Source organism: Corapipo altera, unplaced genomic scaffold (genome assembly GCF_003945725.1).
Source record: "Corapipo altera isolate COAL_440 unplaced genomic scaffold, ASM394572v1 1b, whole genome shotgun sequence".
Lineage (NCBI taxonomy): Eukaryota > Metazoa > Chordata > Aves > Passeriformes > Pipridae > Corapipo > Corapipo altera.
This window is the reverse complement of record NW_020884881.1, coordinates 8729895-8754666: the sequence shown is the minus strand read 5'-3', so window position 1 is coordinate 8754666 and position 24772 is coordinate 8729895. Positions and strand designations below refer to the sequence as shown.

General features: G+C 47.1%; 1 protein-coding gene across 1 annotated transcript in view; it reads right to left on the bottom strand.

Annotated features, from left to right (window-relative positions):
• Positions 1-24772, bottom strand: part of LAMB1 (laminin subunit beta 1) — a 41416-nt gene that overhangs the window by 3992 nt on the left and 12652 nt on the right. Inside the window, exons 13-29 of the mRNA XM_027639998.1 lie at positions 22249-22384; positions 20004-20162; positions 19092-19219; positions 18533-18656; positions 17926-18130; positions 17623-17766; positions 17295-17526; positions 16609-16772; positions 15917-16141; positions 14889-15106; positions 14691-14787; positions 6597-6966; positions 4737-4921; positions 3248-3489; positions 1602-1805; positions 1076-1220; positions 120-327 (exon numbers count right to left, since the gene is read on the bottom strand). Of these exons, the coding sequence (XP_027495799.1) occupies positions 120-327; positions 1076-1220; positions 1602-1805; positions 3248-3489; positions 4737-4921; positions 6597-6966; positions 14691-14787; positions 14889-15106; positions 15917-16141; positions 16609-16772; positions 17295-17526; positions 17623-17766; positions 17926-18130; positions 18533-18656; positions 19092-19219; positions 20004-20162; positions 22249-22384 (3186 nt within the window). The remainder of the gene's footprint in view (positions 1-119; positions 328-1075; positions 1221-1601; positions 1806-3247; positions 3490-4736; positions 4922-6596; positions 6967-14690; positions 14788-14888; positions 15107-15916; positions 16142-16608; positions 16773-17294; positions 17527-17622; positions 17767-17925; positions 18131-18532; positions 18657-19091; positions 19220-20003; positions 20163-22248; positions 22385-24772) is intronic.

Below are 24772 nucleotides of genomic sequence, written 5' to 3'. Positions count from 1 at the left end.
GGAAAAAACCCACACACTGCAAAGGAACACTTTTGCCCCTTAGTGAAGGAATGAAAATCTACATCAGGGAAAGTTAAACTGCACTTTCTCAAACAATGAGATGAAACAGGGCAGCATACCTTGCTTTTTTAGCTTCCTCCAGTAGCATTTCTGCTCTGGCAATGTCTCCAGCGCTTTGCTGCAGAATGACCTCAACATCAGAAAGGCTTTCCACACGCTCGCGAATATCTTCTGTCAGGGCTTGCAGCTGCTGGGGAGTGCTTGGCATCTCCATGTTCAGCACTTCATTAGCCACTGCCTCGATGCTATCCAGGTCAGCACTGTCTTCTAGTAAATGGACACAAATAACAAAGATGTGAGTAAAAGCTTCCCTCTGTCAAGTCTCTGTACTCGAGTTCTTGTCCAGCTGCTCCCTAAAGAAGGAAAATCACAGGAAAACTTCTTCCCACAGACTTATGGAAAATCAAGGTGTTAAAACTGCTTCCTTAGGGTGGAAATTCCCTCTTGGGAGAGGCCCAGCAGGTGTGGAGGCCCTGCTGGCATAACTCTCTTGGAAGCCATTTGAAGATCTTGGTGATTAGCTGGGGGGGACCTGAGCTCCAGGAAACAAAGCCAACAGCTGCACGTAAATCTGTTTGTGCCAACAGCATACTCAGCCCTGTGCAAACAGGGAAGGAATGGGTTTGCCATGCTGCTGCTTGCTGGCAAACAAGGCTTTCATTTAACCTTTACGTGCTTTCTTACAGAGAGATAAATTCACAGTTTCTGACTTTCTTCCCCTTTAATACTACTTTGTCTTTCTAGCCAGAACTTATGAACATACTTGGCTAAGTACAGCACTACAACAGCCTCAGCTGAAACGCACATAAGAACATGTCACAGTTTGCTCTCACTTTCCTATTGTCTTTGTTTTCTCATGTTTCCAGATTTCATCATAGACACTAAGTCTGTCTGGGGGGAGGGAGGGGGGGAACAATAACACAACTATTGCATTAACCCTTGGAGGATGATACAGATCTAAAAACAGTTTTCACAAACCCAGAATCAAAATATAATCAAAATGTAAGGTTCTTACGCATTAGGAAGTCTCTAATCTGCTTAATAAGATTCCTCAGATCTTCATTGCTTCTGTCCACTTGCTCTTTTGTAGCATTGGTTTTGAGCAAAACTGCTTGTGCATTTTGTTTTGCTTCATCAGCTCTCTGTTTCGCCTCAGAAACCTAAAGAGAGGAAAATGGAAGGCTTGATTGCATATCTTGTCATGCTTATTTAAGGCCTGTTTTAAAACAATTCTGTTGGAGTTAGAGGTAATAGTAACGAAGAATGCTTTTTCTCATAAAACTCACAGAACACTTAGAAGCTGGCCCTGATCCATACCCCCAGCGCTAGTTTAAACAACTCAGGCTGATGTTTAGTTATCCATGAAGCTTCACTTTAGCAAGCTCCCTTGCTGAGGATTTTTACAAGCACGATGAGGTTACGCAACTCAAAGTATTCCGAAGTAAGCCAGCACATACTTTGTCAATTAGCCTCTAAATCTGTGTTACAAGCGAAAGGTTTTTTTTCTTTTTTAATATCTAACAATGGCTTTGGTGTATTACCATTCTAGAGAGCTGCTCAACTTCTGCTAATGCACTGAGGATGTCTCTGTCAAAATCCATAGCTTTCTGCCAGGCGTTGTGAGCTACGGTCACCAGCCCCTCGCAGCCGGGGCCTCCACACTTCTTCTTCCCTTCCACCGTCCGACAGTTCAAGCCGCCGCACTCGGACTCGGCACAGGAGGCTCCCGGAGCAGTGCCACATGTCTGCAGGGACACATTAGACAAGGGAAGCAGTCACAGCCTGATTTCCATTGCTGAACTGTGGGGGGGCTTGAGTAGGACACTGTTGTACCAGAAAATTTCAGAGGTGTTTTTTTTTTTTTAAAAAAAGCAAATCTATTTCCATCAGCAACATTGTACTGAGAATTACCCACTACTTGGTTAGTTTGGCAATGACATAACAAAGGAGGCAATATGAGAAAACTCCCCATTCTTGTGAGGTTCTTTTCACTTTTCAAGCCCCCACTCCCTTTTTGCCAAATGATAGTCACTGAGGTTTTGCAGCCAAAAAATCTCCCTGGGAAAACCTAGGGGCTGTGCCAAGTTAACTGCAGCTGTCTCCTGTGAAGTGTAAATGAGTCCCTCTTACCTGTTTGGCATGCAACCCAGCAGTAGCTAGAAAGCAGAAAGATTTTTTTTGTGTGTGTGTGGCTCTGTGTGTCTCATGATTACACCTCGAAGCAACTTGGTGTTTACTGCCTTGATAAACATCTACCCAAGATTTTCAGTCCTCAAGAACAGTCAGGCAGGAATGTAGGGGAAGGAAAGCTAAACAAAAAGATCTCTCTTGCCTGCAGAGAAAAACAGAGGGTTGGGGGAGTGGGAGGGATGGCTACTTGTTAAGGAAGAGGCAATTCAGTGTGTGAAGAACTCACCCTCTAACACAGGCCTGGCCTTCCCCGGGGATTTAATGAGTGGTCCCCTGCAGCCTGTTTAGGGATTGTTCTCTGAATGCAGCTGGACAACTTCAAAGTGAAACTGAGGGAACACCCAGCCTCTCCCAAGAAAAAGCCACCCTTGATCGTATTTACAGATGAGTAGGCAGCTTCAACAGAGAAAATGCCCTTTTGACTCCAGCTCCCTGTTAAGTTCTGCTTTGTCTCAGGCACGAGGAGGATGAGCATGTGGTGATGATGAGGTGGGCAGCCTGTCAGAAATGCTGCCTGCCTGGGCACCGTACAGGCCCAGCATGTTCCCTACGGAGCTGCAGAAAGGAAGAGGGAAGCCTAGAGAAAGCAAGCACTGAACTCAGGATGGGTTTAAGAGCTCATCAGATGGCTCTCAGCCCAGCAGATTTGCTATGCTTTTCTACATGTGGGAGCTCTGTCCACAGCAAAGGGCACTGGGTTAAGGCAGGGGTGATACAAAGGCCAGTACTTTTTTGGGGCTGGGAAGGGTAGGGGGGAGACCAACAGGAAAGGCTGGTGCTTGAAAGCCAGTAGGTCTCAGCCTGCTGATTACACAGCCCAGTTCTAGCCCACAGAATACCCCACCAACCAAGCAACGCCCATTTTTCATCAACAAACTGCATATCTCATGCTGTCACGCCCTACAGTTCCTCCCTGCCTGTCGCGTCTTCACAAACCCAGCTTTATTTTTGCTGCAGGTTTTATCCCAGTGATTTTCAGCTGTGTTCAGCTGTGTACCTTCTCAGCCACCTCGGAGAGATCCAGGCTCTGCAGCTTGCCTGCGAGTTCATCCAGAAGGCGCGACTGCTCCTCTTGTTTAGCCTTGAACTGGGCCTCCTTCTCATTGATTAAGTCTTCCACTTCCTGCCGCCTTTGTGCTGACAGCTCCACGGCGCTATCGGGATCAACAGTGGAGGCATTGACCCTCTCCTCTGCCTCCAGGGACATCTGGAAATACTTGGTGATACTATCCAAGGCTCCTGTAAAAATCAGATGGAGCTGATGAGAAATCTGCTAGTAACCCAAAGTAATGTGTATTATAGATGTTAGCAGATGACACATCAGGGTTATGATATCTCACATCACATTAAATGAAACGCTGACCTTTGCAGCTGTGTTCAGTGCCATTGCTAGGTTGACAGAATTCAGCCAGTTGTAGAAAAGAAAGCTTGCTTTTTTGATGGTGGACAGTGTGTCAAGTTGGACTTGGAATTTAAGCCTTTTTCTGACTCTAGTGACTGAATTCAGCTTGCCTTAAGGTCAAAAGGAGATCCAGGAGGATCCTTTTAAGTTTTTTAGAGGAACAGTCTGTTTTCTAAGGATTCACTTATCCTATTAATTCTTATTGTGTGCTCTGGGATATCTGGCTTATGGAGCAACTGCCTGGAAACTGGTCAGAGCTTTCTCAAGAAACAACTGCTTGATGAGAGATGCTGACTTACAGAACTGTTAGTTTGGCACAACTCCTGGACAGGCCTTGAGCGGGTGTGAGGGACCCTGTGGGGAGAGCCATACTCTGCACCTTGGGGCAGCTTTCCTTTGCAGAATGCCACAAGTCAGGGACTCCCCTGTTCTACATCCCACTTGCCTCACTCTGCAATATCCCATGTTCACTGGAAACAATTTCAGACTTCCCACAAACTAGGAAATTTAAAACAAAAATTAACAAATCATTTCTTTGAAGTCAGCTTTCCAAATTTCCAAATAACTTCGTGACATTCCTCTTTCTCCAACAAATTTTGATTCTTGGCACATTTCAGTGTGCCAAGGCTGAAATGCAAGGCATGAAATAGGCATGCAAGGCTTGGGTGGCTCAGAAGAACTGGGCCCTTTACAGTGTACTCTTAGTCACAAAGACCCATTTTTTTCAAACAGAAACAGCCATTTAACAGACCAGGAAGAGCAAGCGTGATGTCCAGGCATATTTTGGAATCTGTGGTGCACTTTCTGCTGTTGTGTCTCATCTAAAATGTGTCAAGCAACATACTTTAAGGTAATTCTGTGCCCCGAGAATAAGTCAGCTTTGCAATGTGCAGATGGGAGAGAGACAGGGTGAGGGGCCAAAAATTCCTGCTGTATCAGCAACTCTGCTAATGCACAGAAAGAAGCTGTCCTCCTAGGAACTGTGTTTTATTACATGTTAGAAGATTAACCTGGTATTTAAAACCATGCGCTAATTAAGTCTTTAGCCACCCCACTGCTTTCTGCCCCTCCCTGTGACACTCACCCCGAACATCAGAGATCTTGATGAACTCTAGCTGTTCTGCAAGTTCTTTCACGACGTGGTCGAGGCTTTTGGCATCTGTCTCCAGCACGCTCAGGTCAGTGTCTGTGCTGTTGCTCTTTGCTGCTAACGCTGACAGGTTTTCTTCTATGTCAGCTATCTTAACTGTAACATCTGCTGTAAGCTTTCTGTAAAACAGGCACAGGACTCAACAGCGGGAGGAGGAAGGGTTGTAAGCCTTGATGCTTCACTGAAGGGTGGTGGCTAGAGCTGTACCTAGCTTCTGCCACGGTAGGACCCGTACTCCCTCATTGGAGCTCTAAGTGATTTGTAACAACATGCCTATCTAGAATACTGTTTTGTTTCCTTTATCACACAAAACTACTTTTTAATCTACAGCACGTTTATAAACTCAAAGCACCAAATTGCTCAGAAAACAGCTGCTTTGTGTAAGATTAACTGGAGGCAGATTCCAGAGGACTGGTGTAATGATCTTGTATCATGGCAACTGCATAGGTCAGAGTTGACTACTATGATCCATACATAATTTGCTTCCCATCCCACACAGCTACAAATGCAGTTTTGATTACTACGAGCTCATGGGACAGATTTGAACTTCAGGAAGCAGGCGAGGGCTGGGGGAGAGCCTGAGTCTTAACACAATGGATTCTTTTAACTTGTCTGTAAAGATCCCGCCCTCAGCATTCAGCGTGGCCTCACGGAGCAGGCTTTAGCTAGTGGGATAACCCTAAAAGGAAAAGCAAGTGAATGTTACATGTCAAGGCTGCTGCAGAACAGAAGTGGGCATAGGAAGCTATTCCCATCCATGGTGATCACACCAAACCCAGCATTCTGAAAGAATCAGGCAGTATTTAAACTCTAAGACAAATTGACAGCTCTCAATAGCCCAACAGCCTGCTGTTTTCCAGGACTCCTCCTAAGCCCAGTATTCTTCTATACAGCCAGAGAGGAGCAAGAACAGTTGCATATATATGTGTGTTAAGGAAAAGCAGCTCCTCAGCTGCTCTGACCTACCTCAGTATACAGAGAGTCCAAAAGCAGCAGTGACCCCCAGCTCTCCAGCTGGAGAGAGGGAGCTGTAGGGTACAAGCTATCCCTGATTGAGACATTTGTGCTTTAATCCTCAGCCCTTTGCTTTGTGCAGTCCCCTTTATAATGCATAAACAAGTTGGAGCAGTTGTAGACAGGGCTAGAAAGCATCTGTAATCCTACTTAATGTTAGACTGACCCATCTCCAAAAGCACAGACAACTATCTTTTGTATGCTTAGCCCTAAAACAAAATACAAGGCTCCTAACCCTGAGAAAAATGGAAACAATCCTTATTTTAAAGCTGATACTTCCCCCCTGCACATGCTCAGAATTCAGAAAGGAGCCCAAGTTTCCAACTCATCAGCAACACATGGAAATCCAGGAATTTAATCTCTCCCTCTCTTCATTCTCTCACATAATAGCAGTGTTTGTCCTTTGCCCCAGGGCAGCACAAGGCAAGCATGAGTGGCTCCCTGGTAATTAGCTGCCTGGAGAGCAGTGGGAGCAGGACAACCCCTGCCCAGCACGTGGCAGCTGCATGGCTCCTGCCTGCCCCAGCCACGTTTCTGGGTTTCTGCTGTGGAATGGATGCTCACCGTGGGATGGATGCTCACTGCCAGTGCTGAGCACAGCCAGGAGCTGCACCAGTGCCAGGACACACTGGCACAGCGTACCTCGCCCAGCTAAAGGAGCGGAGCCAGAGTGTCCTCAGCCCAGCATGGGGACATCAGTCACTCAAGTAAATTCCATCTCACTGGAACTCCCACTCCTTCTCTCGCTAGACTTATCCATGTAACTGCAACTGTACTCACTCTGCTTCCTCGAAGAGATTTCCAATGTTCTTCAGGGGCTCAGCTGCTGGATTTTGAGTGACGATGGTTTTAATTTCACTGAGCTTCTCCTCCAGCGTGGTGAGTGTCTGCTGGTATGGGCCAGTGACTCCAGTGATTTTGAGAGTATTAGCCCTGTCCAGGAACTGCTGGGTCTTATTAGCCAGCTCGCTGATGATCACATCCCAGAGGGCGAAGCACTGGTGGCAGGGCACACAGTTGGGGAAGAAGCCCGAGTAGCCCCGGGAGCACTTGTCACAGCGCGGCCCTTCCACCCCTTCATTGCAAATGCACTGCCCAGTGGCACGGTCACACTGCGGCGTCTGGATGCCATGAGGGTTGCAATCACATGCTGGAAGGAGAAGGCACACGTGAAGACTATGGAGAGGGAAATGACAGTGACGTTGGCAGGGTGGGGAAAAAAAAACGTTTATAAATAAAGTGGTGAAATGAGTGCAGAAGTGGTCACTGCCTGGATTATAAAAAGCTAATTATGGATGTATCACTTGGGTACAGGGGAAGCAGGTTTGAGTGTGAAAGAGGAAAGAGACAGGGAAAGAACTCTAGAAAGAGACCAGGATTTGGACATCTCAGAAACAGGAACAATAATGGAGCAAGGATGGACACCACTTCTTTCAGTGTCTGGATGTCAACTGGATAGCAACTAAAGACAAAAATCCCACTTTCACTCCTACAATGAAGAGCGAGTAGAGCAAGACTCTCTACACAGGAAAAGAAACAACAGGCAGACACACATCAGAGAGTCTGTTCACGAAACATGAGCAAAACGGGAAAAGGGAACTAGGAACAACTATTTACTGTCTCCTCCAGCACAGGAGTAAGGGTAACTGAGGAACCCAGCAGATAAAAACCCAACCACCTTCCCCAGCACCTCCCACAAACAGCACACTAAAAGGAGATAGCTGATTACACAGCACTTAGTTAAGTGGTGGAGCTTCCTTCCTCTAGACACTGTGGGTGCTAAAAGCTCAGGTGGCTTCAAAGAAGAACAGGGCAAATCTATGGAGTAACATCCCTTGAGAGATCTTCTATGCAGAGGTACAGGGACTGGCTCAGGACATGCTCCTGCCACGGATGGTGGGAAAACATTCACAATACACATCAAAGAATCTGGCCCTGGGCTGACATTTTGGGTACACAGAAAATGAGAAAAAATCTGGCAGTGAAAAGTATAATAGAACAAAGAATGTGGTCATAGGCAGCCCTGTTAGCCCTGAGGTGCTAATGACCAAGAGCCTACACACTGTTACCCTCAAATGGGAATGAGGATGATTAACACCATTTTTTATTATTTTTTTTTAATTATTGCACACTTAGAGCATCAGCTTGGGAGTTAATATTCACACCTTCCTGAAATTCGCTTCTTTGGTACTAACCCGCCATGGAGAGAAGTTAATTAACTTACTGATGCACTGTCATTTCTAAAAGCACAGACATGCTTTGTACACAATAATGCTATCAGGAGAAGCGTTTCCATGCAGCGGGACTGCCACTTGACCTCTCCTCCTTAATTACACAGGAGGCAGTGGCAGCAGAGGGCACCACCAACGTGCAAAGCTTTTAATAAAGAGATGGCAGCAAACAACAGAAAGCGAGGCTTTGAAAACACGCACGTTTTCTGACTATCATCATGGCAGAATACACCCGAAGCAGTTCAAGAGCACATTCTTTAAACAGGGAAAGGACTGTGATACTTCACTTACATATCCATTTACCAGGCATCCTTGAAGGAGGTTAAATGGCTCAAAAAGGCCCATAAATCGATTCACACACCCCAAGCACATGCCCCCTTGAAAAAGGGGCAAAACACAAAGCTGTTTTCAAGATTGTACATTGTTTGCTTCAATACCAGAACACAGTGGTGGTCTTCAGTTCAAAAATCACACAAAGAGCCTCAGCAGAACAAATCGCTCTTCAACAAAACTTTCTTGTACAATGTGAATGTGATAGGCAAGAGACAAAAATAACTTCTGCTGCTTGGACAATTGAGCAAAACGGTCCTTTGTTCTTTGAATTATACCCTGACACAAGAGATTGTTTTTACTTTACATCGAAAGTGCTTAAGTAGTCAACTCACCACGGAATATGTTCCCTGCAGGCAAACCGTTGAGTTCCTGTTTGAAGGTCAGTTAACCCTTCTGTCAACTAATAAGACCCTGAGTATAATGATGAATTGTCCAAATTCCTCTGTATAGAAAGAGGCTAAATGGCATGTGGTTTTTCTCAAAGATCCTGAGGTCCGATCAAGTTACAGGAATACTTGCTTCTGGCAAATCAAATCACTATATTTACTTGTGGATTTAAAAAGCTTAAAGTGAAAAAGAAACACCATAAACAACCCCATGTTAGTAATTCTACTCCTGAATACCTGCATGTTCACAAAAAGCAGATGACATGGCTTTAGTAGCATTTACATGGTAATGTGGATTCCAAAATCTCTGGAGCCAGAAAGTGCTGGGAAAGGAAGAAAAGAATTTAGGTACTGACTTGTTTGCAAAGTGAAAACCCAAACTCTGCAGCTGCCTGTTGGGAGATGATAAAGAGCAAAGAAGTAATTTATTCTAAATGCAATGCAACAGTTGGAAGAATCATCACATTTCCAGTCCTACAAAACTCCCAAACTGAGCTTTGTGGGACCCATGAGAAAATTGTACAAGGCAGCTAGAAACATTACTGTGAGTTATTTCTCTTTTTAGGATTGTCTATCAAGTCCAGAAGCAGGCAATGCTGGCTCTGAATTACCTCAGAGTGTGAATCCAACATACATAAAACATCTTTTAAAAGTGCTGCTTTCACACTTGCTCTTTCTTTTCTTCATGATCTTCCCAAGTCATTAACCATGTACAGTACCACACCAGCTTTCAAACCCTTACCATCCCTAACACCTCTAGTGCACGAGTCCTGTACCTTGTGCCCTGGACACCATCATCGGGCTATTTTACACCCCAGCAAAGATCATATGGTCCAATGCCATTGAAAAGAGTATCTTCCCTTAACACCATAGTAGGGATCAAACCCTCCACTGACTTTAGCTGTGGCCAGCTCTCAAGAGAAGGAAAGCGAGCCCAGGCCAAGATCATATAGAGCCTTCTAGGTAGTGAGGAGCACCTTGAACCCTGCTGGGCCACCAGGCAAATAGCTCAGTGCATAGGTTTCACCTCTGCCTGTCTGCCTGCCAAGAATTCATTGGCTTCAGTCTCTGTGAGACTGCAGAGCACAACTTTGTCCTGAAGTGACAAAAAAGCAACTTTGCCTGAGTAAGCAGAGCAGGACACTGCAGTACCTCCCATGGAAAACACAGTGGAGGCAAAGAAGGCTTTTGAAAAAGTTGGCCAAAAATTTAAGGATTTTCAAAGGAGTATTTACTAAATTAAACAATAGGTTTCTGTTTTGAAATGTCATTTTGGAACTGGACGTATTGTTTTCTTTAATTGAGTGCTTACATCAGAGATTCTTCTGTGGCATATTCCAATTTAAGTGAAATAACATTTTTGACACAAAATTTTTTAGCCAATTTCTCCGGTCAGGACCTGCTGATTAGCAGATTAAAAGACTGTAGCCGTGTCTGTTCACAAATGCATGTGCACATACACACATGCACAAATAGAGTATCCATGTGTAATTTTTATATCGCCTTGATCAATGCATTTCTCCTCCTCCTTTTCCCTGATCCTAAAGATAGAAGTAACACTCATACATGCATATTGAATGAAATATTGTAGAAACCTAAAGGAAGAAATCCAAAAGAAGCAAATGACTAGTCCAAGAGGTTTGCTTTAAGCTCACAAGGATCTATGAATTGCTTAATCTTTCACCTACTCTGACAGCTTTGCTACCTTTCCCTCTGATTTTAAATATTTAGAACTCACTTCCATTTAAACTACTGTAATTTATTATGTGGCATATTTGCACATCACTTAATTTAAACTAATGTGTATCAGGCAGTTAATACTACAGTGGAGATGATATAATGGATACTGAATGTATCCGTATGAAGACCAGTCTCAGTGTTCAATTCCTTGCTTGTTCCTAGCATCCTGCAGTAAGTGTTCTGTTCTGTATAGGATGATGTAGAAATCATTTTTGTAGAAATATTTTCTTCACTGCTTGAGACTGAGGAGAGCAAGCATCAAATGTTTAACTCCTCCACAGAAAAAACACAAAGGTTTTGTTCAAACATGATTTTCTGGCATCATATCCCAGTCACAGTGAGGTACTATGATAAGAAAAACATTCAGCAATTTGTAAGGTTGAAAGTTTTGCAAAGCTAGCAAATTTCTTTTGAATTATCAGCTATTGATTCAAATTACCCTGTAAGCATAGTGCTAACTTCTCAGTGTTATGATTTTCAGTAGGAATGCCAAGAAAGATACCAGCCCAGAACTACTGGAGTTGTGCTGTATGCTAACATGCTAGAAGACCTTACCAAAAGGGCAATTTTCTGGAAACAATATAGATTACAAAATTTTATGACCACAGGTCAATTGAAATTATGAAACTCAAAGTGGAAATTGTATTTTCTTAAGTGTAGGATTTGTATAACTTTTTTTAGACCCTTATCACAGAAGGAAAAGAAACATCTGCTAGTCTTCGGTCAACACCATAAACACCTCCTATAAAAGCAGCCCATGTGAATAGTTTAAGAGCCAGGTGTTAAATTAAGACTACAAAGCTAATTCTCAAATGGCAAGGTCTACAGTGTGTATTTGATTAAAAAAAGTTTTTTTTTTTATTTTAGTTCAATTCAATTCTGTGCTTTTACAATAGGGCTTGATACTTATGTCCAACACAGAAAAACAGCAACATCACCTAACTTCCAATCTCACTAACTGCACTCTGCTTTGTTTTTCAACTTATTAAAACAGTAATGATAGTAAAATTGTCATCTCATTTATATTACATGAAACAAACTCATAGCATCTACTGTGCAAAGGCATTGTTTGAGCTGCATCTGCAGCCACACCACATCTCAGAGGCTTCCTGGGAGCCTGGAGCCTCCTGCTAGAAATGTGCTTTGTGGGCTGAAGTCAGCATGGATCTCAGCATGCAGAGTCCTGCACTTCAGTTGCCAGGCTTTGGAAAAGCTCCAGCAGAATGCCTGGGAGACTCAAGTTTGACAAACTCTATGATCCTATTATTTACTACCTTAGCAAGGACTCTAGGCACACGCACACATTCACGCGCAGGCTCACGCAGAGCTGCTCGCAGCTGGAGCAATGGCCAGAAGAGTCCTGCAGAGGGGCTGGCAGTGCCCCCCCAAGCAGGCCACGTCACAGCATGGCTCCTGCTCACTGTCATCCTCACAGGGACCCGCACAAGGCTGAGACACACCCTGACTGGGCTTTTCCCCATCCTCTGTGCCTCTGCTATGCCAAATTTAGTGAGAAAATGCTGTGCTTTTTTGAATCACAAGGAGTAAGCAGTCTCTGAAGACCCAGTCCTACAGGCTCTCTGTGGGTGTATAATCCCCAATGGACATCTATGGGTGCTGAGACCGCACCCAGTACCAAGGGCTTGAGATGCTGCCCAAACACAGGCACCCATCTCAGCTTGCCCCAGCAGTCTGGTCCCAGTGTGATCTCTGCAGACATGAAAAAGGGAGCCAGCAGGAAGCACAGACTGCAAATAAAGCACATCGATCAGGTGCAAAAACCTGCCTCCCCAGCTTCTGCTTCATCAGCCCTGGTCTTACCAAGGTTTCTAGAATACAAGTCACAGCAGCAGCTGTCAATGGTCACTGCCATCGCTGGGGGTGGCAAGGAAGTGTGCCCTAGAGCCTTGTTTCTAGCAGAGCATGCTAGGACCCACATTCATAACTCGCTGCTGCTGCAAGTGCCTGTAAATCCCCGGCCTGTCCTAGATGGGCAATTTTGTACATCTCCACATAGCTGTGTCCAGAGATTATTTGCAGGCACTTGGGTTTTTTTAGTATTGTAAAGGGTGTCACAGCAATGTGAGCAATACAGTTGCCATTCCTCATCAAGAGCTTGTGCCTCTCGGTGCCAACAGCCTGAAGACCTCCCATGAACAGATCACACATCACTGTCCCTGGAGTGATTGATTCTCCCTGTGGTTTCCAACCCTGAGCAGAAGCCACTTGCCCTAGACAGTGGAGGATCCCATCCTGGAGTCGTTGGGATTGATGTCCACACTTCTGCATCAGCTCAATGCCCACAGTGAAGGCTGACTGTCCACACTCACAGGGTTCAGAGCTCTTGCTGTTCCCCATCCAGATTGGTTTCTATTTTCTTCCTGAATGCAGCACAAAATGTGGCCATATTGGCTGATTGGGCCAACATGAGCATGCCACTAAGGGCAGGTGGCAAACGCCATGGCCAGGAGTTCACATGTTCCCCTGCAACTGGAGCCAACATCTTTGAGACAAAGCCTCATCTCAGTTCCAGCTTCACCTTGGCCACAGGCCAGATTTCAGCTATTTTCCAGGGACACTGCTCTGCAACTCCTTAAACAGCACAGTTTTCCAGTTTGCCTGCAAACCACTTACCACTGAGATCCGCTACCTGCCCACGCGGCAGCTGCACGTCTGCCAGCCTGAACATCACCACTCACTCTCCAGGGCTAAATGAGGGCTGAGAAGTTGATTGTCTCCGTGCCAAGCAAGGATAGGAGACTGGAAGGAGGCACTAACCCCACCACGCCGGGGAGATTCTGCAGCACCACACAGCTGGATGCGTTCCATGAGCGAGTGCACGCTTGGAGCCTGTCCAGAGCATCACGCTGCAGGCTGCCATGGCTCAGCCCTGGGTACCTGCTTTCCCCATCTGTCACAGAGACCTCTGTTGGATCTAATCATGAAGGAAAATCTGCATTTCCACCTGAGTGAGTCTCCTGTATCACCTGGGGTCAGAAAGTACAATGGGCTAGAAGGAGAATGTAGCTCTTGCGTGGTAAAACCAGGCTCTGAAGAATATATTCTCTCTTTACTTCAGAAACATTAAAAAGCAGGTTTTTACATGTTTGAAAGGCAGCAGAAACTCCATGAGACACTACAAATGCTGGTATGCTGCAAAATCCTACTGATAAGACATGCAGATGGACACCATCAATAAACCTTGATGGAGACAACTGATACCATGAGACAATCCCTGCCCTGGAGCCAGCAGGGTCAGCACGCCCCTCACCATGCCAGAACATACACAGCCTCCCCAAAAAGGCTGCTCACCCCCCAAGAAACCTAATATGTACTCAGAAACCGGGACAATTCCCCAGTCCTTTCATCTGCTGCAGTAACCAAGTAGCTGTGACCTGCCTATCTGCCAAGATAATGGGCTCTAAGGTATCTCTATTGTAAGGGATTTATTAAAGACCACAGCAAGCACATTCCTCCCTGCAGGAAAAAATACCTTAATCTATTGCAAACCCTCCTGGCAAAGGTTCCTATTTGAACAGATCAGAGATACAAGTTTGTTCTGGTCTGGACAATGTTTGAAGTTTCTTTTCCAGCTAATGAACAGACTTGTTTATAATGAAAGGACAAAGAGCATCCAGTTTTCTAAACAAGTAACTTCTTGGTGCTCTGTTTTACAGCATGTAGCTATGGCTAACCCACTGCATGATCTCTGCTCACTCCTTTACTTTCATCTGAAATATAAGGAAAGTCTCCTACTAAATAAAAACACCTTATTTATTCAGGCCCAGTCTCCATAAGCAGACACAAGAGGAGAAAGTGCTCTTCAGCTACATACAATTGAAAGACAAAGGAAATTGGTTTCCAGACCAATTCTCAATCCCTAATGCTTGTGATATGTTTTCTTACCATGCTGGCTTACCTGACAGCATTGCAAGCTTACCCTTCTAAACAGAGAGGTTTGTTTCTAAATAGAGATCAGACAAGAAAAATACAAGCAAGCCCAGAGCTGGGCTCCTGCTGTACGTCCCATCCCCCAAAACCTCAGAGAAGACCCCACCATGCCTTCCCCTCCCTCACTTCCAAGGCTTGAGCAGGCTGCTCCCGGCAAGGGTGTCCCAGTGTAACAGGACCACACAGACATTTCCCAAAGGAGCAAGTGGAGCAGGCACCAGGGTTGAACTCACCTCGGCACTCCACGCTTGGGTCACCCCAGAAAAGCTCCTGGCACTCCCGGCAGGTCCGGCCTCCAAAGCCTGGCATGCACTGGCACTGCCCTGTGAACTGCCAAAAAAGCAACCCATCAGGAGACGCGAGCACCTCAGCAGCCCATCCCTGCACCGGAGCAGAGGCCCAGCTGCCGGCACACGCCCGCACTCCCTCACCTCGTTGCAGGCAGGGCCGAGGGCGCGCGTGGGGTCACAGTCGCACTGCTCACAGCCGGTGCCGCTGGCCAGTCTCCACGTGTGGGGGGCACAGCGGTCGCAGGTCTGCCCCACCACATTGGGGAGGCACCGGCACTGCCCCGTGGCTGCCTCACACCGGCAGCTCTCTGAGCCCTCGCAGTCCTCCCGCACGGTGCCCAGATAGTTGCAGACACACTCTGAGGAAAAGAGCACAGCACCTTGATGTCAGCCTGCCCTCTTGCTACCAGACTGCTCCGAGTTCACATCTAGCTTGTTCTCTGAGTCTCCAGAGATGTGGCAGATGCTGATACATCCCAGTGCCTGTGGCCAGGCCTGGCTGACCCAATGCTGAACAAACTCAGCACTGCCCAAGAGTCCTCCTCATATCTCAGGCTGGCCACCTCTACAGCTTCTGCCTTACCACAGAGAAGGTCACAGGAGCCCTTCATTCAAGCAGCCCAACCCTTCATGCTCTTCTCCTTTCCTCTCTCTGTACCCAACCAAAGTTCAAGTCTGCCCAGCTCCTGTCAGCCAGCTAGGGTGGCAGATCTGCTAGAAGTGGCTGATGGTGTGCTCTCCCACCCAGTGACCACCTGTCCTGCTGGGCTGTGCCTCGTGCCACAGGAGAGGAGGGTCTGCCTCCCCATCACAGGCCTCTTTCCCACTGCCCAGCCACACCTGCAGGGACCCAGTGTAAACAAAAGCCAAACTCTCACCCCACCACCCTATCTCTGGAGAAGAGATAAACAGAGATCGGTATGAAGAGGGAAGAGAAAACCCCCTCCCACAAAATCCTCCTCCTTTCAGCACATGTAAATGTTGCCTCTGTTCTCCCTGTCAAACATAAAAGGATCCCCCTCCACTGAGCTGCAGGGCAGCTGCAGGCAACTCCAGCTGGAGGTAATGAGGATTCCCTCCATCCCAAATGTTCCCAGGTAAAAGAGTTCAGGTGGCCACTGGCGCTGACATGTCTGGCGCAGGGGCTGCAGCCGTGTGTCCCCACTCACTTCTGCAGTCCTGCTGCAGGGCGCTCCCATAGTAGCCCTCTTTGCAGAGGTGGCAGTTTGCACCCTCTGTGTGATACAGGCACTTCACACAAGCCCCGGTTCTCTTGTCGCAGGACTCTGGATCAGTGGTGTCAATGTTGTTGTTGCACTGGCACGGCTGGCAGGCGCCGCCAATGTCATCGGGGCTCCCAAAGAAGCCAGACGCGCATTCATCACATCGACTGCCTGTTTGAACAAACAGGCACAGTGAGAATTACCATCGCGGCTCGCTAGCATGCAGCCCCGTCATCAGCAAGACTGAGGCAAGGCCGTAAAGGCCGTTAATGGGGCCATTAACTGGATCATGCTCAAAACAACTGAGGCAGCAACTTGAGGCAGCATGGATGGTAGCCCCCAGGTCACCAAGGCATGGTGCTGCAGCCCAGCTGCAGCACACTTATCCCCTCAGTTCCAGTGCTGTCCTGTCCACTTGTGCTGACCACTGGTCATCTCCTGCCACGCTGTCAGAGACGAGGTTTATGGTGGTGCTGTCATGGGCTGCACAAGCCTCTCTTCCCTGGCACCAAGTGAGGCGACCTCCAGCAGCAACCCATTGGTGCTGGTGCTGTGGTCACACCCAACCCATATGAACATACTCCTTCCCACCGAGAGGTTCAGCCCAACCAGCCCCACTCCATGCACCCGCCAAGTACCTATGTATCCCACACTGCAGACACACACGACTTGCAGTGTGACTGGGTCCTGGTAACAGCCATTGGCAAACTGGCGTCCGCTCTCAGGGCCGTCAGGGCATGGGCAGGGCCGGCAGTGGTCACCCGATCCCAGGACAGGGTCTCCATAGTACCCAGCCTGGCACCTACACAACAGAGTACACAGCATACAGGGAATTGCAGGCAAACACACTGCAGCGTTGCTGTAACTAAGCTCAGGTTTTGCCACCACTGTGAAGAACCAAAAGGCAGAAACATCCTTATGGCTCTTCCTTGCCACTCACTCTCCTAGCAGCTGTGTCCACAGAGGCAAATTTGTCTGGCTTACACCAGTCTAAGAGCAGGAAGACTGAGGCTGGATGTCAGCCCTGTCACTGCAAGGCTTCTCAGAAGGCTTGCAATGGCTCTCTAAAAGCCTGGCATCCTGCAATGTGCTATCAGCCAGTTAGGCAGGCACTGCTGTGAGGCGCAAGGCTGCAGGCAGGGAAGAGGGGGTCCCCACTCCCAACATTCTCCAGGACCACCAGGGCTGCTCTGGCTCCCAGGGTCCAGGGACTTTCCCTGTGGCTTCACACCGGTCTGAGCACTAACACCAGAAGGGAACAGCTGCTGTGCCCATCCTGCTGTGGGGAAGGAGAGGGGCCAGGGAAAGGGTACCCATGCCATACCTCTCGCAGTTGTGTCCCGCTGTGTGGTCCCGGCAGCTCAGGCACTCCCCACTGTAGGGGTTGCAGTCGTCAGCGTGGCCATTGCAGTGGCAGGGCTGGCAGCTGGGGAAGCCCCAGAAGCCGGGCAGGCAGTGGTCGCACTGCCGCCCGTACACCCCAGGGAAGCAGTGGCACTGGCCCGTCTCCACATCGCAGAAGGCGTTGTAAGAGCCTCGGAGGTGGCACTCGCACGCTGCAAGGAGAGGGGGAGAGGGGTTGAGTTTCCATTACAAGTCGCAAAATCAGGGCCCCAATCGTAGCACAGCCCAGAGCCAAGGGTTCAACATACGTCGGCATCCACTTGGCCCAAACCCAAAGGTGCCAGGGGCACATCTGTTGCACTGTCTTCCAACAACGTTGGGACGACACTGGCACTGTCCTCCATTGGGGTCACACACGGAACTCAGGGAGCCCTGGGGGTCACACTGGCACGCTGAGCAGAGAAAAGCATTGGAGAGAGTGAGTAATGTGGCACAGGACATGAACCCTCTGCCTCATCCCATGTACACGCCTTTCCCGTGCAAACTACTCTGCCCACAAGCGCCATCCAGCTTCCAGGCGCAGTTTGCCCTACAAGTAGATGGTTACATACATAATGCGGTCTCGTGCAACAGTGCAGAAATGCTGAATATTATGTTCTTGCAGACGTCCGTCATGGGGGTTTTCACAACACTCCTGCTGTTTTCCAGACACCGGTATCTTTGGAAGGTTTCCCAAGCACTGTTCGTGACCACATCTTCGCCTGAGCCTCCCACTGTGAATATGTCCAGCGATTTGCAGTATGGCATGAGAACAAGCTACAAAGCAATTTTATAATGACAAAGTGTCACTATTAATAAATAGCCTCCACCAAAATTGTGCAAATTGAGCCTTATCCCAGTTTCTACCATCCTTTTTTAGCTAAAAAGCAAACAGTCAGACAGAATTCGGAAGGGAAATGGTGATATTTCTTTAGCTTTGTGGAATAGTTCTGGTATCTGACAAATCCTTACCCAATCTACCAAATTCTAAACAGTCAAAAGAAAAAGATGGATGTTGATGTTGATACTTATGACATACATGACACACACTAGCCTCCCCCAAAAGACTACAGGTCTGTGGAACTAGCTGCAGGCCTGTAAAATACTTCAAAAGCCTCTTAGCAGAAAAACAACCCACATATTTTGACACTAAAGAAACCTGAAATAAATTCTGCTCACAGAGTCAATAAGCGTGTATGGGTTCTCTGTCTCTGTATCCACTGAGGAGTACTGGGACAGTTCCAGACGGATGGTGTAATTCAGCCCCTTCTCAAAGCAGACAGGCCGCGGGAGAACAACGTATCTGGATTGGGAACAGGAAACAATTCTTACTTCAAACGTACAGCACCATAAAGCATTTCAGGTGCCCCTATAAAACAGTTGAGACAACGGAAAGCAGCCAAGACCGGACAGAACAAAAGCTACGACGGGAGAAAGGTGGTTTGGAGGGTTGTGCAAATCAGAACCGGAAAAGGTTATCAGCAAGGTAAAGAGTCACACTGATGTTCACTCACAGGCTGTGCAAACACCTCCCCCTCCCTTTACTCAGTGAAGAAACCAGATTAGAAAATAAGAATAAACTTAAAAGCTTTGAGTCTAGAGATACATTATTAAGTACATTTTTATAACCCACTGGAAATTTAATTTCACCTATTTTCATAGAGGCTAGAGCAAACTGAAAATTGTTTCAATTTTTTAATTTTTTTGTCCTCCTTTTGGTTCATGAAGTTATACCAACCTGGACCCAGGTGACAGCGAGACGACCTGATTATCATCATCGGGAACAGTGTTGCCACACCGGCTACCTGTGGGAATCTTGCCTGGGCGTGAGATATTGACCACAGCTTTTTCCCACTGATCGGGCAACTGGGAAAAAAAAAAGCCGGATCAGCATCAAGCAATGATCAAAAACTCCTGGAATCATTCAGAGCTCAGACCAGGAAAAGCATGTGCACAGACAAGGTGGTCAGCTGCTCTTTGGGGATGACAGGGCTGCAACTCCAGTATCAATGGGGTATCTATTAGCTGCAGGTATGGGCTGACACATGACAAGGCAAGTGCCCCTGGACATCCTCCAACATGACTAGGATTAGGTGGCCAGCAGCCCCACCTGTGCCATGGCATCACCGGGGTTTGGTGACCTCCTCTCTCCCCGCTTCTGGGCACTGCACCTCAGTATTCACTGCAGTCAGCTGCTGCCAAGCTCTAAGTAAGGAGTTGGGTGGATCTTTCTCTTTCCCTTCACTCTGCGAGTCAGAGCCAACAGCTTGCAAACTCTTGGCTGCAGGCATTCAACATCCAAGATAGGCAATTTGTTTCCTAAGGCAGATAACAGCATTGCCAGCCATTAGACAGCCACCCAGCCTATGCCAAATTTATATTCTAATCTGTCCTGATGGGACTTGTCACTTTTTAATTTGCTCATTAAACAGGTGCTGAAACAATGTAATAATGAAAGAAACTGTAAAGCAAATAACACTAGAAATAGTCAACATCAGCTTGGATTTTCACATATGTCAGATATTTAACTGAGCATCCATCCTTGTCTTTGAGCCCTGATGACCCCTGAAAGCGTCAGGCTCCAGTCAGTTGTGCACCAGGACAGCCAGCACCTGCTGGAAAGCAGCAATGCCATAATTCACAGACATACCTGCGGCTCATAGCGGATCAGAACATCATACTCCATGGAGTAGGGGATGTTGTCAACGTAGAATTCCAAGTACGCCCCCTCAGGGACCCTCACAAATCCTATGCCTGTCCATGACGGTGTGCGGTCTGGCGTGTACTGGCGCTCTATTACGTTCACTCCCTACAAAACATGGAATTTCAATACTGATATATTAAATTTGCAAACCCCACAGGAGTGTGCAAAGTGATGAGTTCTGCTGATAGGTGACTTCTGGATGGCAGCATCCCCAGTCTGCACCCCAGACAACACAAATTCTCATTGTGCACATGTGCTCAGCATTGCCCTTCCACTTAACATACAAAAAGCAAGAAAAATAAAATAAAACAAGACTGCACAACGCTTAATACATTTCTCCGTTATGATGAGGCAGAATTAAATTTAAAAACTTGCTGGGAGTAACTAATCCACCAGCTACAACATCTCATTCACTGTAAGGACTTCCACACCATAATTGTAGCAGCAGGATTCACTGCAGTGGCGCATCACTGTTCCATTAACCACCCAAGCTGAGTGCTAATTGCTTCCTGACTACACCGGGCTGCTCCAAACCAAACCACTGCTCAAAATAACATTTAAAAAGCAGATCACAGCTCTTATGAGTAGGGTGTCACTATGAGCAGGGTGTCACTAAATAACAGAGCCTAGTCATCGACAACTGTTTCACAGCCAAATCAACACATGGTCACTCCTTTCAGTCTGAGGTGGTATGTTTTTATCTGCTACTTTTTATACAAAGCAGAGGAAAAGGGTAACAGAAAATAGAAACGTGCGGTACTCAAATTTCCTATTTCAAATGTATTTGTATCTACAAATAGTTATCTCCATAGAACGACATCCTGTGCATTCCTAAGGAAGTTGCTTCAGTAAAAAGGGATAGAATGCAAGGAAATATCTCTCTATATATGTATCACTTCAGGATGTCCCCTCATGTATTCTCACACTCTTTGAACAGAGCCTGACTGTCAGTTATTACTCTTTGGCTTTGCACAAAGGTCAAAGCTCCCAAGAAAGGATGGCAGGTGGGAGTTGCGCAAGTGTGTGCAGGTTTGAGGAGCACAGGGGCTTGGCACCACCTGTAAACCCCTGCACCTCTGTGCCACTTCATTTTGTCTTATGCTGGGAATTCAGAGTTTTATTCTACCACCAAATTTGTGAGAAAGCTTTTCAATATTGGCAGTTTTTAAAATTATTTGGTTTTAAGATTTCAAAAGGCAAACCAGCAGTACATCTCCTTGCTCTGCTTGGCAAGGTGAGTTTTCATGCTGGGTTCCTCTATCCCTGAACCTCAGCAGAGCCTCAGGTACCACCTCTCCAGCTGGGCACACACAAATGCACCACAAATCCTGTGCCAGCTCATGTGCCCTCTGCTGTGGTACAACTTCTGTTCTGCACCGTCTTCCTTCTCTGCAGTTATCTGAGAGAAAAAATCCTCAGCCTTGGCTGAAACTGCAAAGTGGTTGCATTTTGCCTGAAATAAATAAATTAGGACCAAGTGCCCCCATTGCAGGCAGACAAGGATCTGCTGCTTTAGAGAAACCATTATTTCCATCTCCCTGACTTGTTGCTGGAGGCAAAAGTAATAGATGTAATCACCTAGCTGCTGTTAATGAATTGAAAGCAAGGCTGTGTGGTGGGCAACAGAAAGAGCCAGAGACTGCTGTACCATGCCAGCAGGCAAAACAAGCTAGAGGCAACCTCAATTACAAAACCAGTTCTTTGCACAATAAACTGTGGGTTTAGTAATTAATAAAAGAAAGGTTATTGATGTACTGAAACTATAAAAGCTGAGGCAATGTGCTTAAATGCGTGCTTTGTTCCCTCCCAGTTTCAGTGGCACCAAAGAGAAGAGCCAGTGTCTGTCCCCACCACTCCTGAGATAAGGGGAGTAGAAGTGGGTGTGGTGGGTGTGCCTGCAGTAGGGTTCAGAGAGGGATGGTGACAAGGAACTAACTCTACAGTCATGATCAAAGAAATAGGTTTAAAAAGAAAAATGGCAGTTCCTCCCCCCTAATTATTGTATTATTTATTGATTGAAAAGCTAAAGGCTAACGGTTTTCTGATACAATTCAGCTTTGTGTTTTCCACACTCTGGAAGTTTTAATTACAAAACACTCAGGGTATAAAACAGATGCTTCCAACGCCCAACTGGTGAAACAACTTCCCCACACCTCTCCAGACACACCAGACCACAAAAAGTGCTACTCACGGGACCCAAGTTGGCTTCCTCCGCCTCGTAGATGTAATGATCGAGTGAAATGAAGTAATAGCCAGGCTCCACCTGGTTGCACTGACGGCCAAACATGTGGGGCCGGCATTCACACTGGCCAGATTCACTTGAGCAGCTAAAATGAAAGAGCAATGAATTTACAACACATCTTGGCTACGATGAGACAGTGCTAGAGCTTTCTTCCGCTTTGACTTTTAAAGTGACACAGGAGGAAGAGCACTTCTGAACACAGCTGCGTCTGGATATGAGATGTTCCTGGGCTCTGCAGTTGGGCCACCTGCACTACTAAAATGGCAGTGTGGTCCTGGGCACAGCCTTGGCTCAACCTAACTGTCATTCTCCAAAACAACATGTAGGCTCAGGCTGGGGCAAGCATGGGCCAGAGATCATTTCCAGTATGCAGTTTGCATATGGTTTCCCTCTGTTTGGATGGTGAGAGGATTTCATGCTATGGATGGAGGTAGTTCCTTGGGGCCAGACAGCAGTCCTGGGAGCTTCACTTCCTACCACAGACATAAAGTGCCATGTCTGTCCTGCAAACTGAGAGCAGCCTTTGCCTCCAGGCTTGCAAGCCATGCAAGCAGCGTATCTGTTGGTATGGGCTCAGGCAGAGCAAGAACACAAATGACCCTTGTGTGCCCCAGGATGTCAAGCTGCTCTTGCATGTTGCAAAGCACATCCCAAGGGGTCACCCATCAGCAGCTACGCAGGGGAGAAAATCCATACCTGGCTGCTTCAGAGTAGGATGGACACAGCCAGGGATGTGGGACAGGGACATCATGAAGGAACACAGAAAGTCTGTCCACGGTGACATAGAGATTCTCTTCCTTTGTAATGAGCCATTTTATTTTCTCAATACAGCTCTATCCCCAAACTGCCTTTGGCAGTTTTATTGTTCCCAGAATGTCTGCCCTGCATTATGAAATACCCTCGAGCATGTCATAATTTTGCACATGCTTGGTCACCTTTCCATAGAAAGAGGAAATACACCTCTTTCTTTAAATTTGAGTGGGATTTCAAAACATTTTCGAACGTTAAATGCCTCTGATTTCCATGGAAAATCTCCAAGCTTTTCAAGCCCCCACTGAAAGAGTAATTTTTAACTTAAACTGTTCTTGAAACTGCAGAGATTCATTTAAATGTTCACTTTGAGATGCCAGAAGTGCCTTAGCTGCCCCAGAAGAGGAGCTGGGAAGTTTCCCCTCCAGGGATGGCAATGACTCCACCACCTGGATTACACCACGGGGATGAACTTTGGGCAAGGCGGGGCTGTCCCAGATGCTGCATCCCACACCCTGAGCAGGAGCCAGGAGGCAGCAATTCAGCAGCTGAGGAACCCCAAGGAGGGCAAAGCTCCCCCTTCCTGATGACGTCAGGAGAAAAGTCAGGATCCAGAGCTGGGCTTTGCGGCTCTCCTGCGGTCGGAGGAGAGCACAGCTGCTGCCTGCCTGTGCCAGGATGCCGCACATCTCCTCCCCACATGGTTTTGCAATCACTGGGCTCAGCACATGGGAAACAGGCTGGGCCATGTTACCCCAAATCCCTGGAAGCAGCTGTGCTGGGGAGCTGTTATGGGCTGTGCAGTGTAACCCATCTGTGCAGAGGGAGCAAGCATGGGGGAGTAAATAATCCCTAACATCCACACTGCTGTCTGCCAAGGGCTAATAATTCACCCAGGAGCAGACAGGAGAGATGGCCCGTGGGACATTCCCACGGCAATCCCTGATGCAGATGGTGTGTCTGTAGGCTGTGACGCCCTATAGGAGTCACACCAAGACCAATCCCACACTCCCCCAGTGTGGTCCCATGGGCTCCAGTGGGAAACAGTTCATTGACCCCCTTGGGAAACTTCTGTGGCTTTAGACAAAAGCAAGACATTTAAAAGAGTTTGTGGAGGAAAGGGGGGAGGGAAAAAAAAGGGAGCGAAGGAATATGATGCTGTTGATAATCCTGAGGTCAGACACACACCTAACACAGAAAATTGCTCTGGTCAGAGGAGCAGGCTACCCAGCACTCTGCTGACAAGGCATCTAAGCCAGGACTTTCCATGATGATAGTGATGGATGCATATTCAAAACTTACAATTTTCTCTAAAAAAAAAAATCTCCATCTTCTTGGTAGGCACTTCCAGGTCCACACCCCACCCCACGCAGCACCACTAGGGCAATGGAGCAATATTGTGCAGCTAGTGCGCTTCCCCCAGCACTGGTGGGCAGACAGACTGGCCAAAGGGCCAGTCTGGGAACAAACCAAGAACCAGCCTGACTGTCCATATCAGTGCCTGATTCCTGCTTTCCTCCTGTAAGATCAAAGCTTTGACATAGACCATACCCCACGTTATGGTCAAGGCAGAGATTAATCTATGTCTCACTCCTACCCCGGATGACCAAAGGCAGAGCTACACTAAAAACAGTTTTACATGTTCACTTGCACCAGTGGCACAAACAGAGGTAGTTCAGTATGGAAAAGACATGGATGCCTCTGTCACTCTTGCTGCAATCAA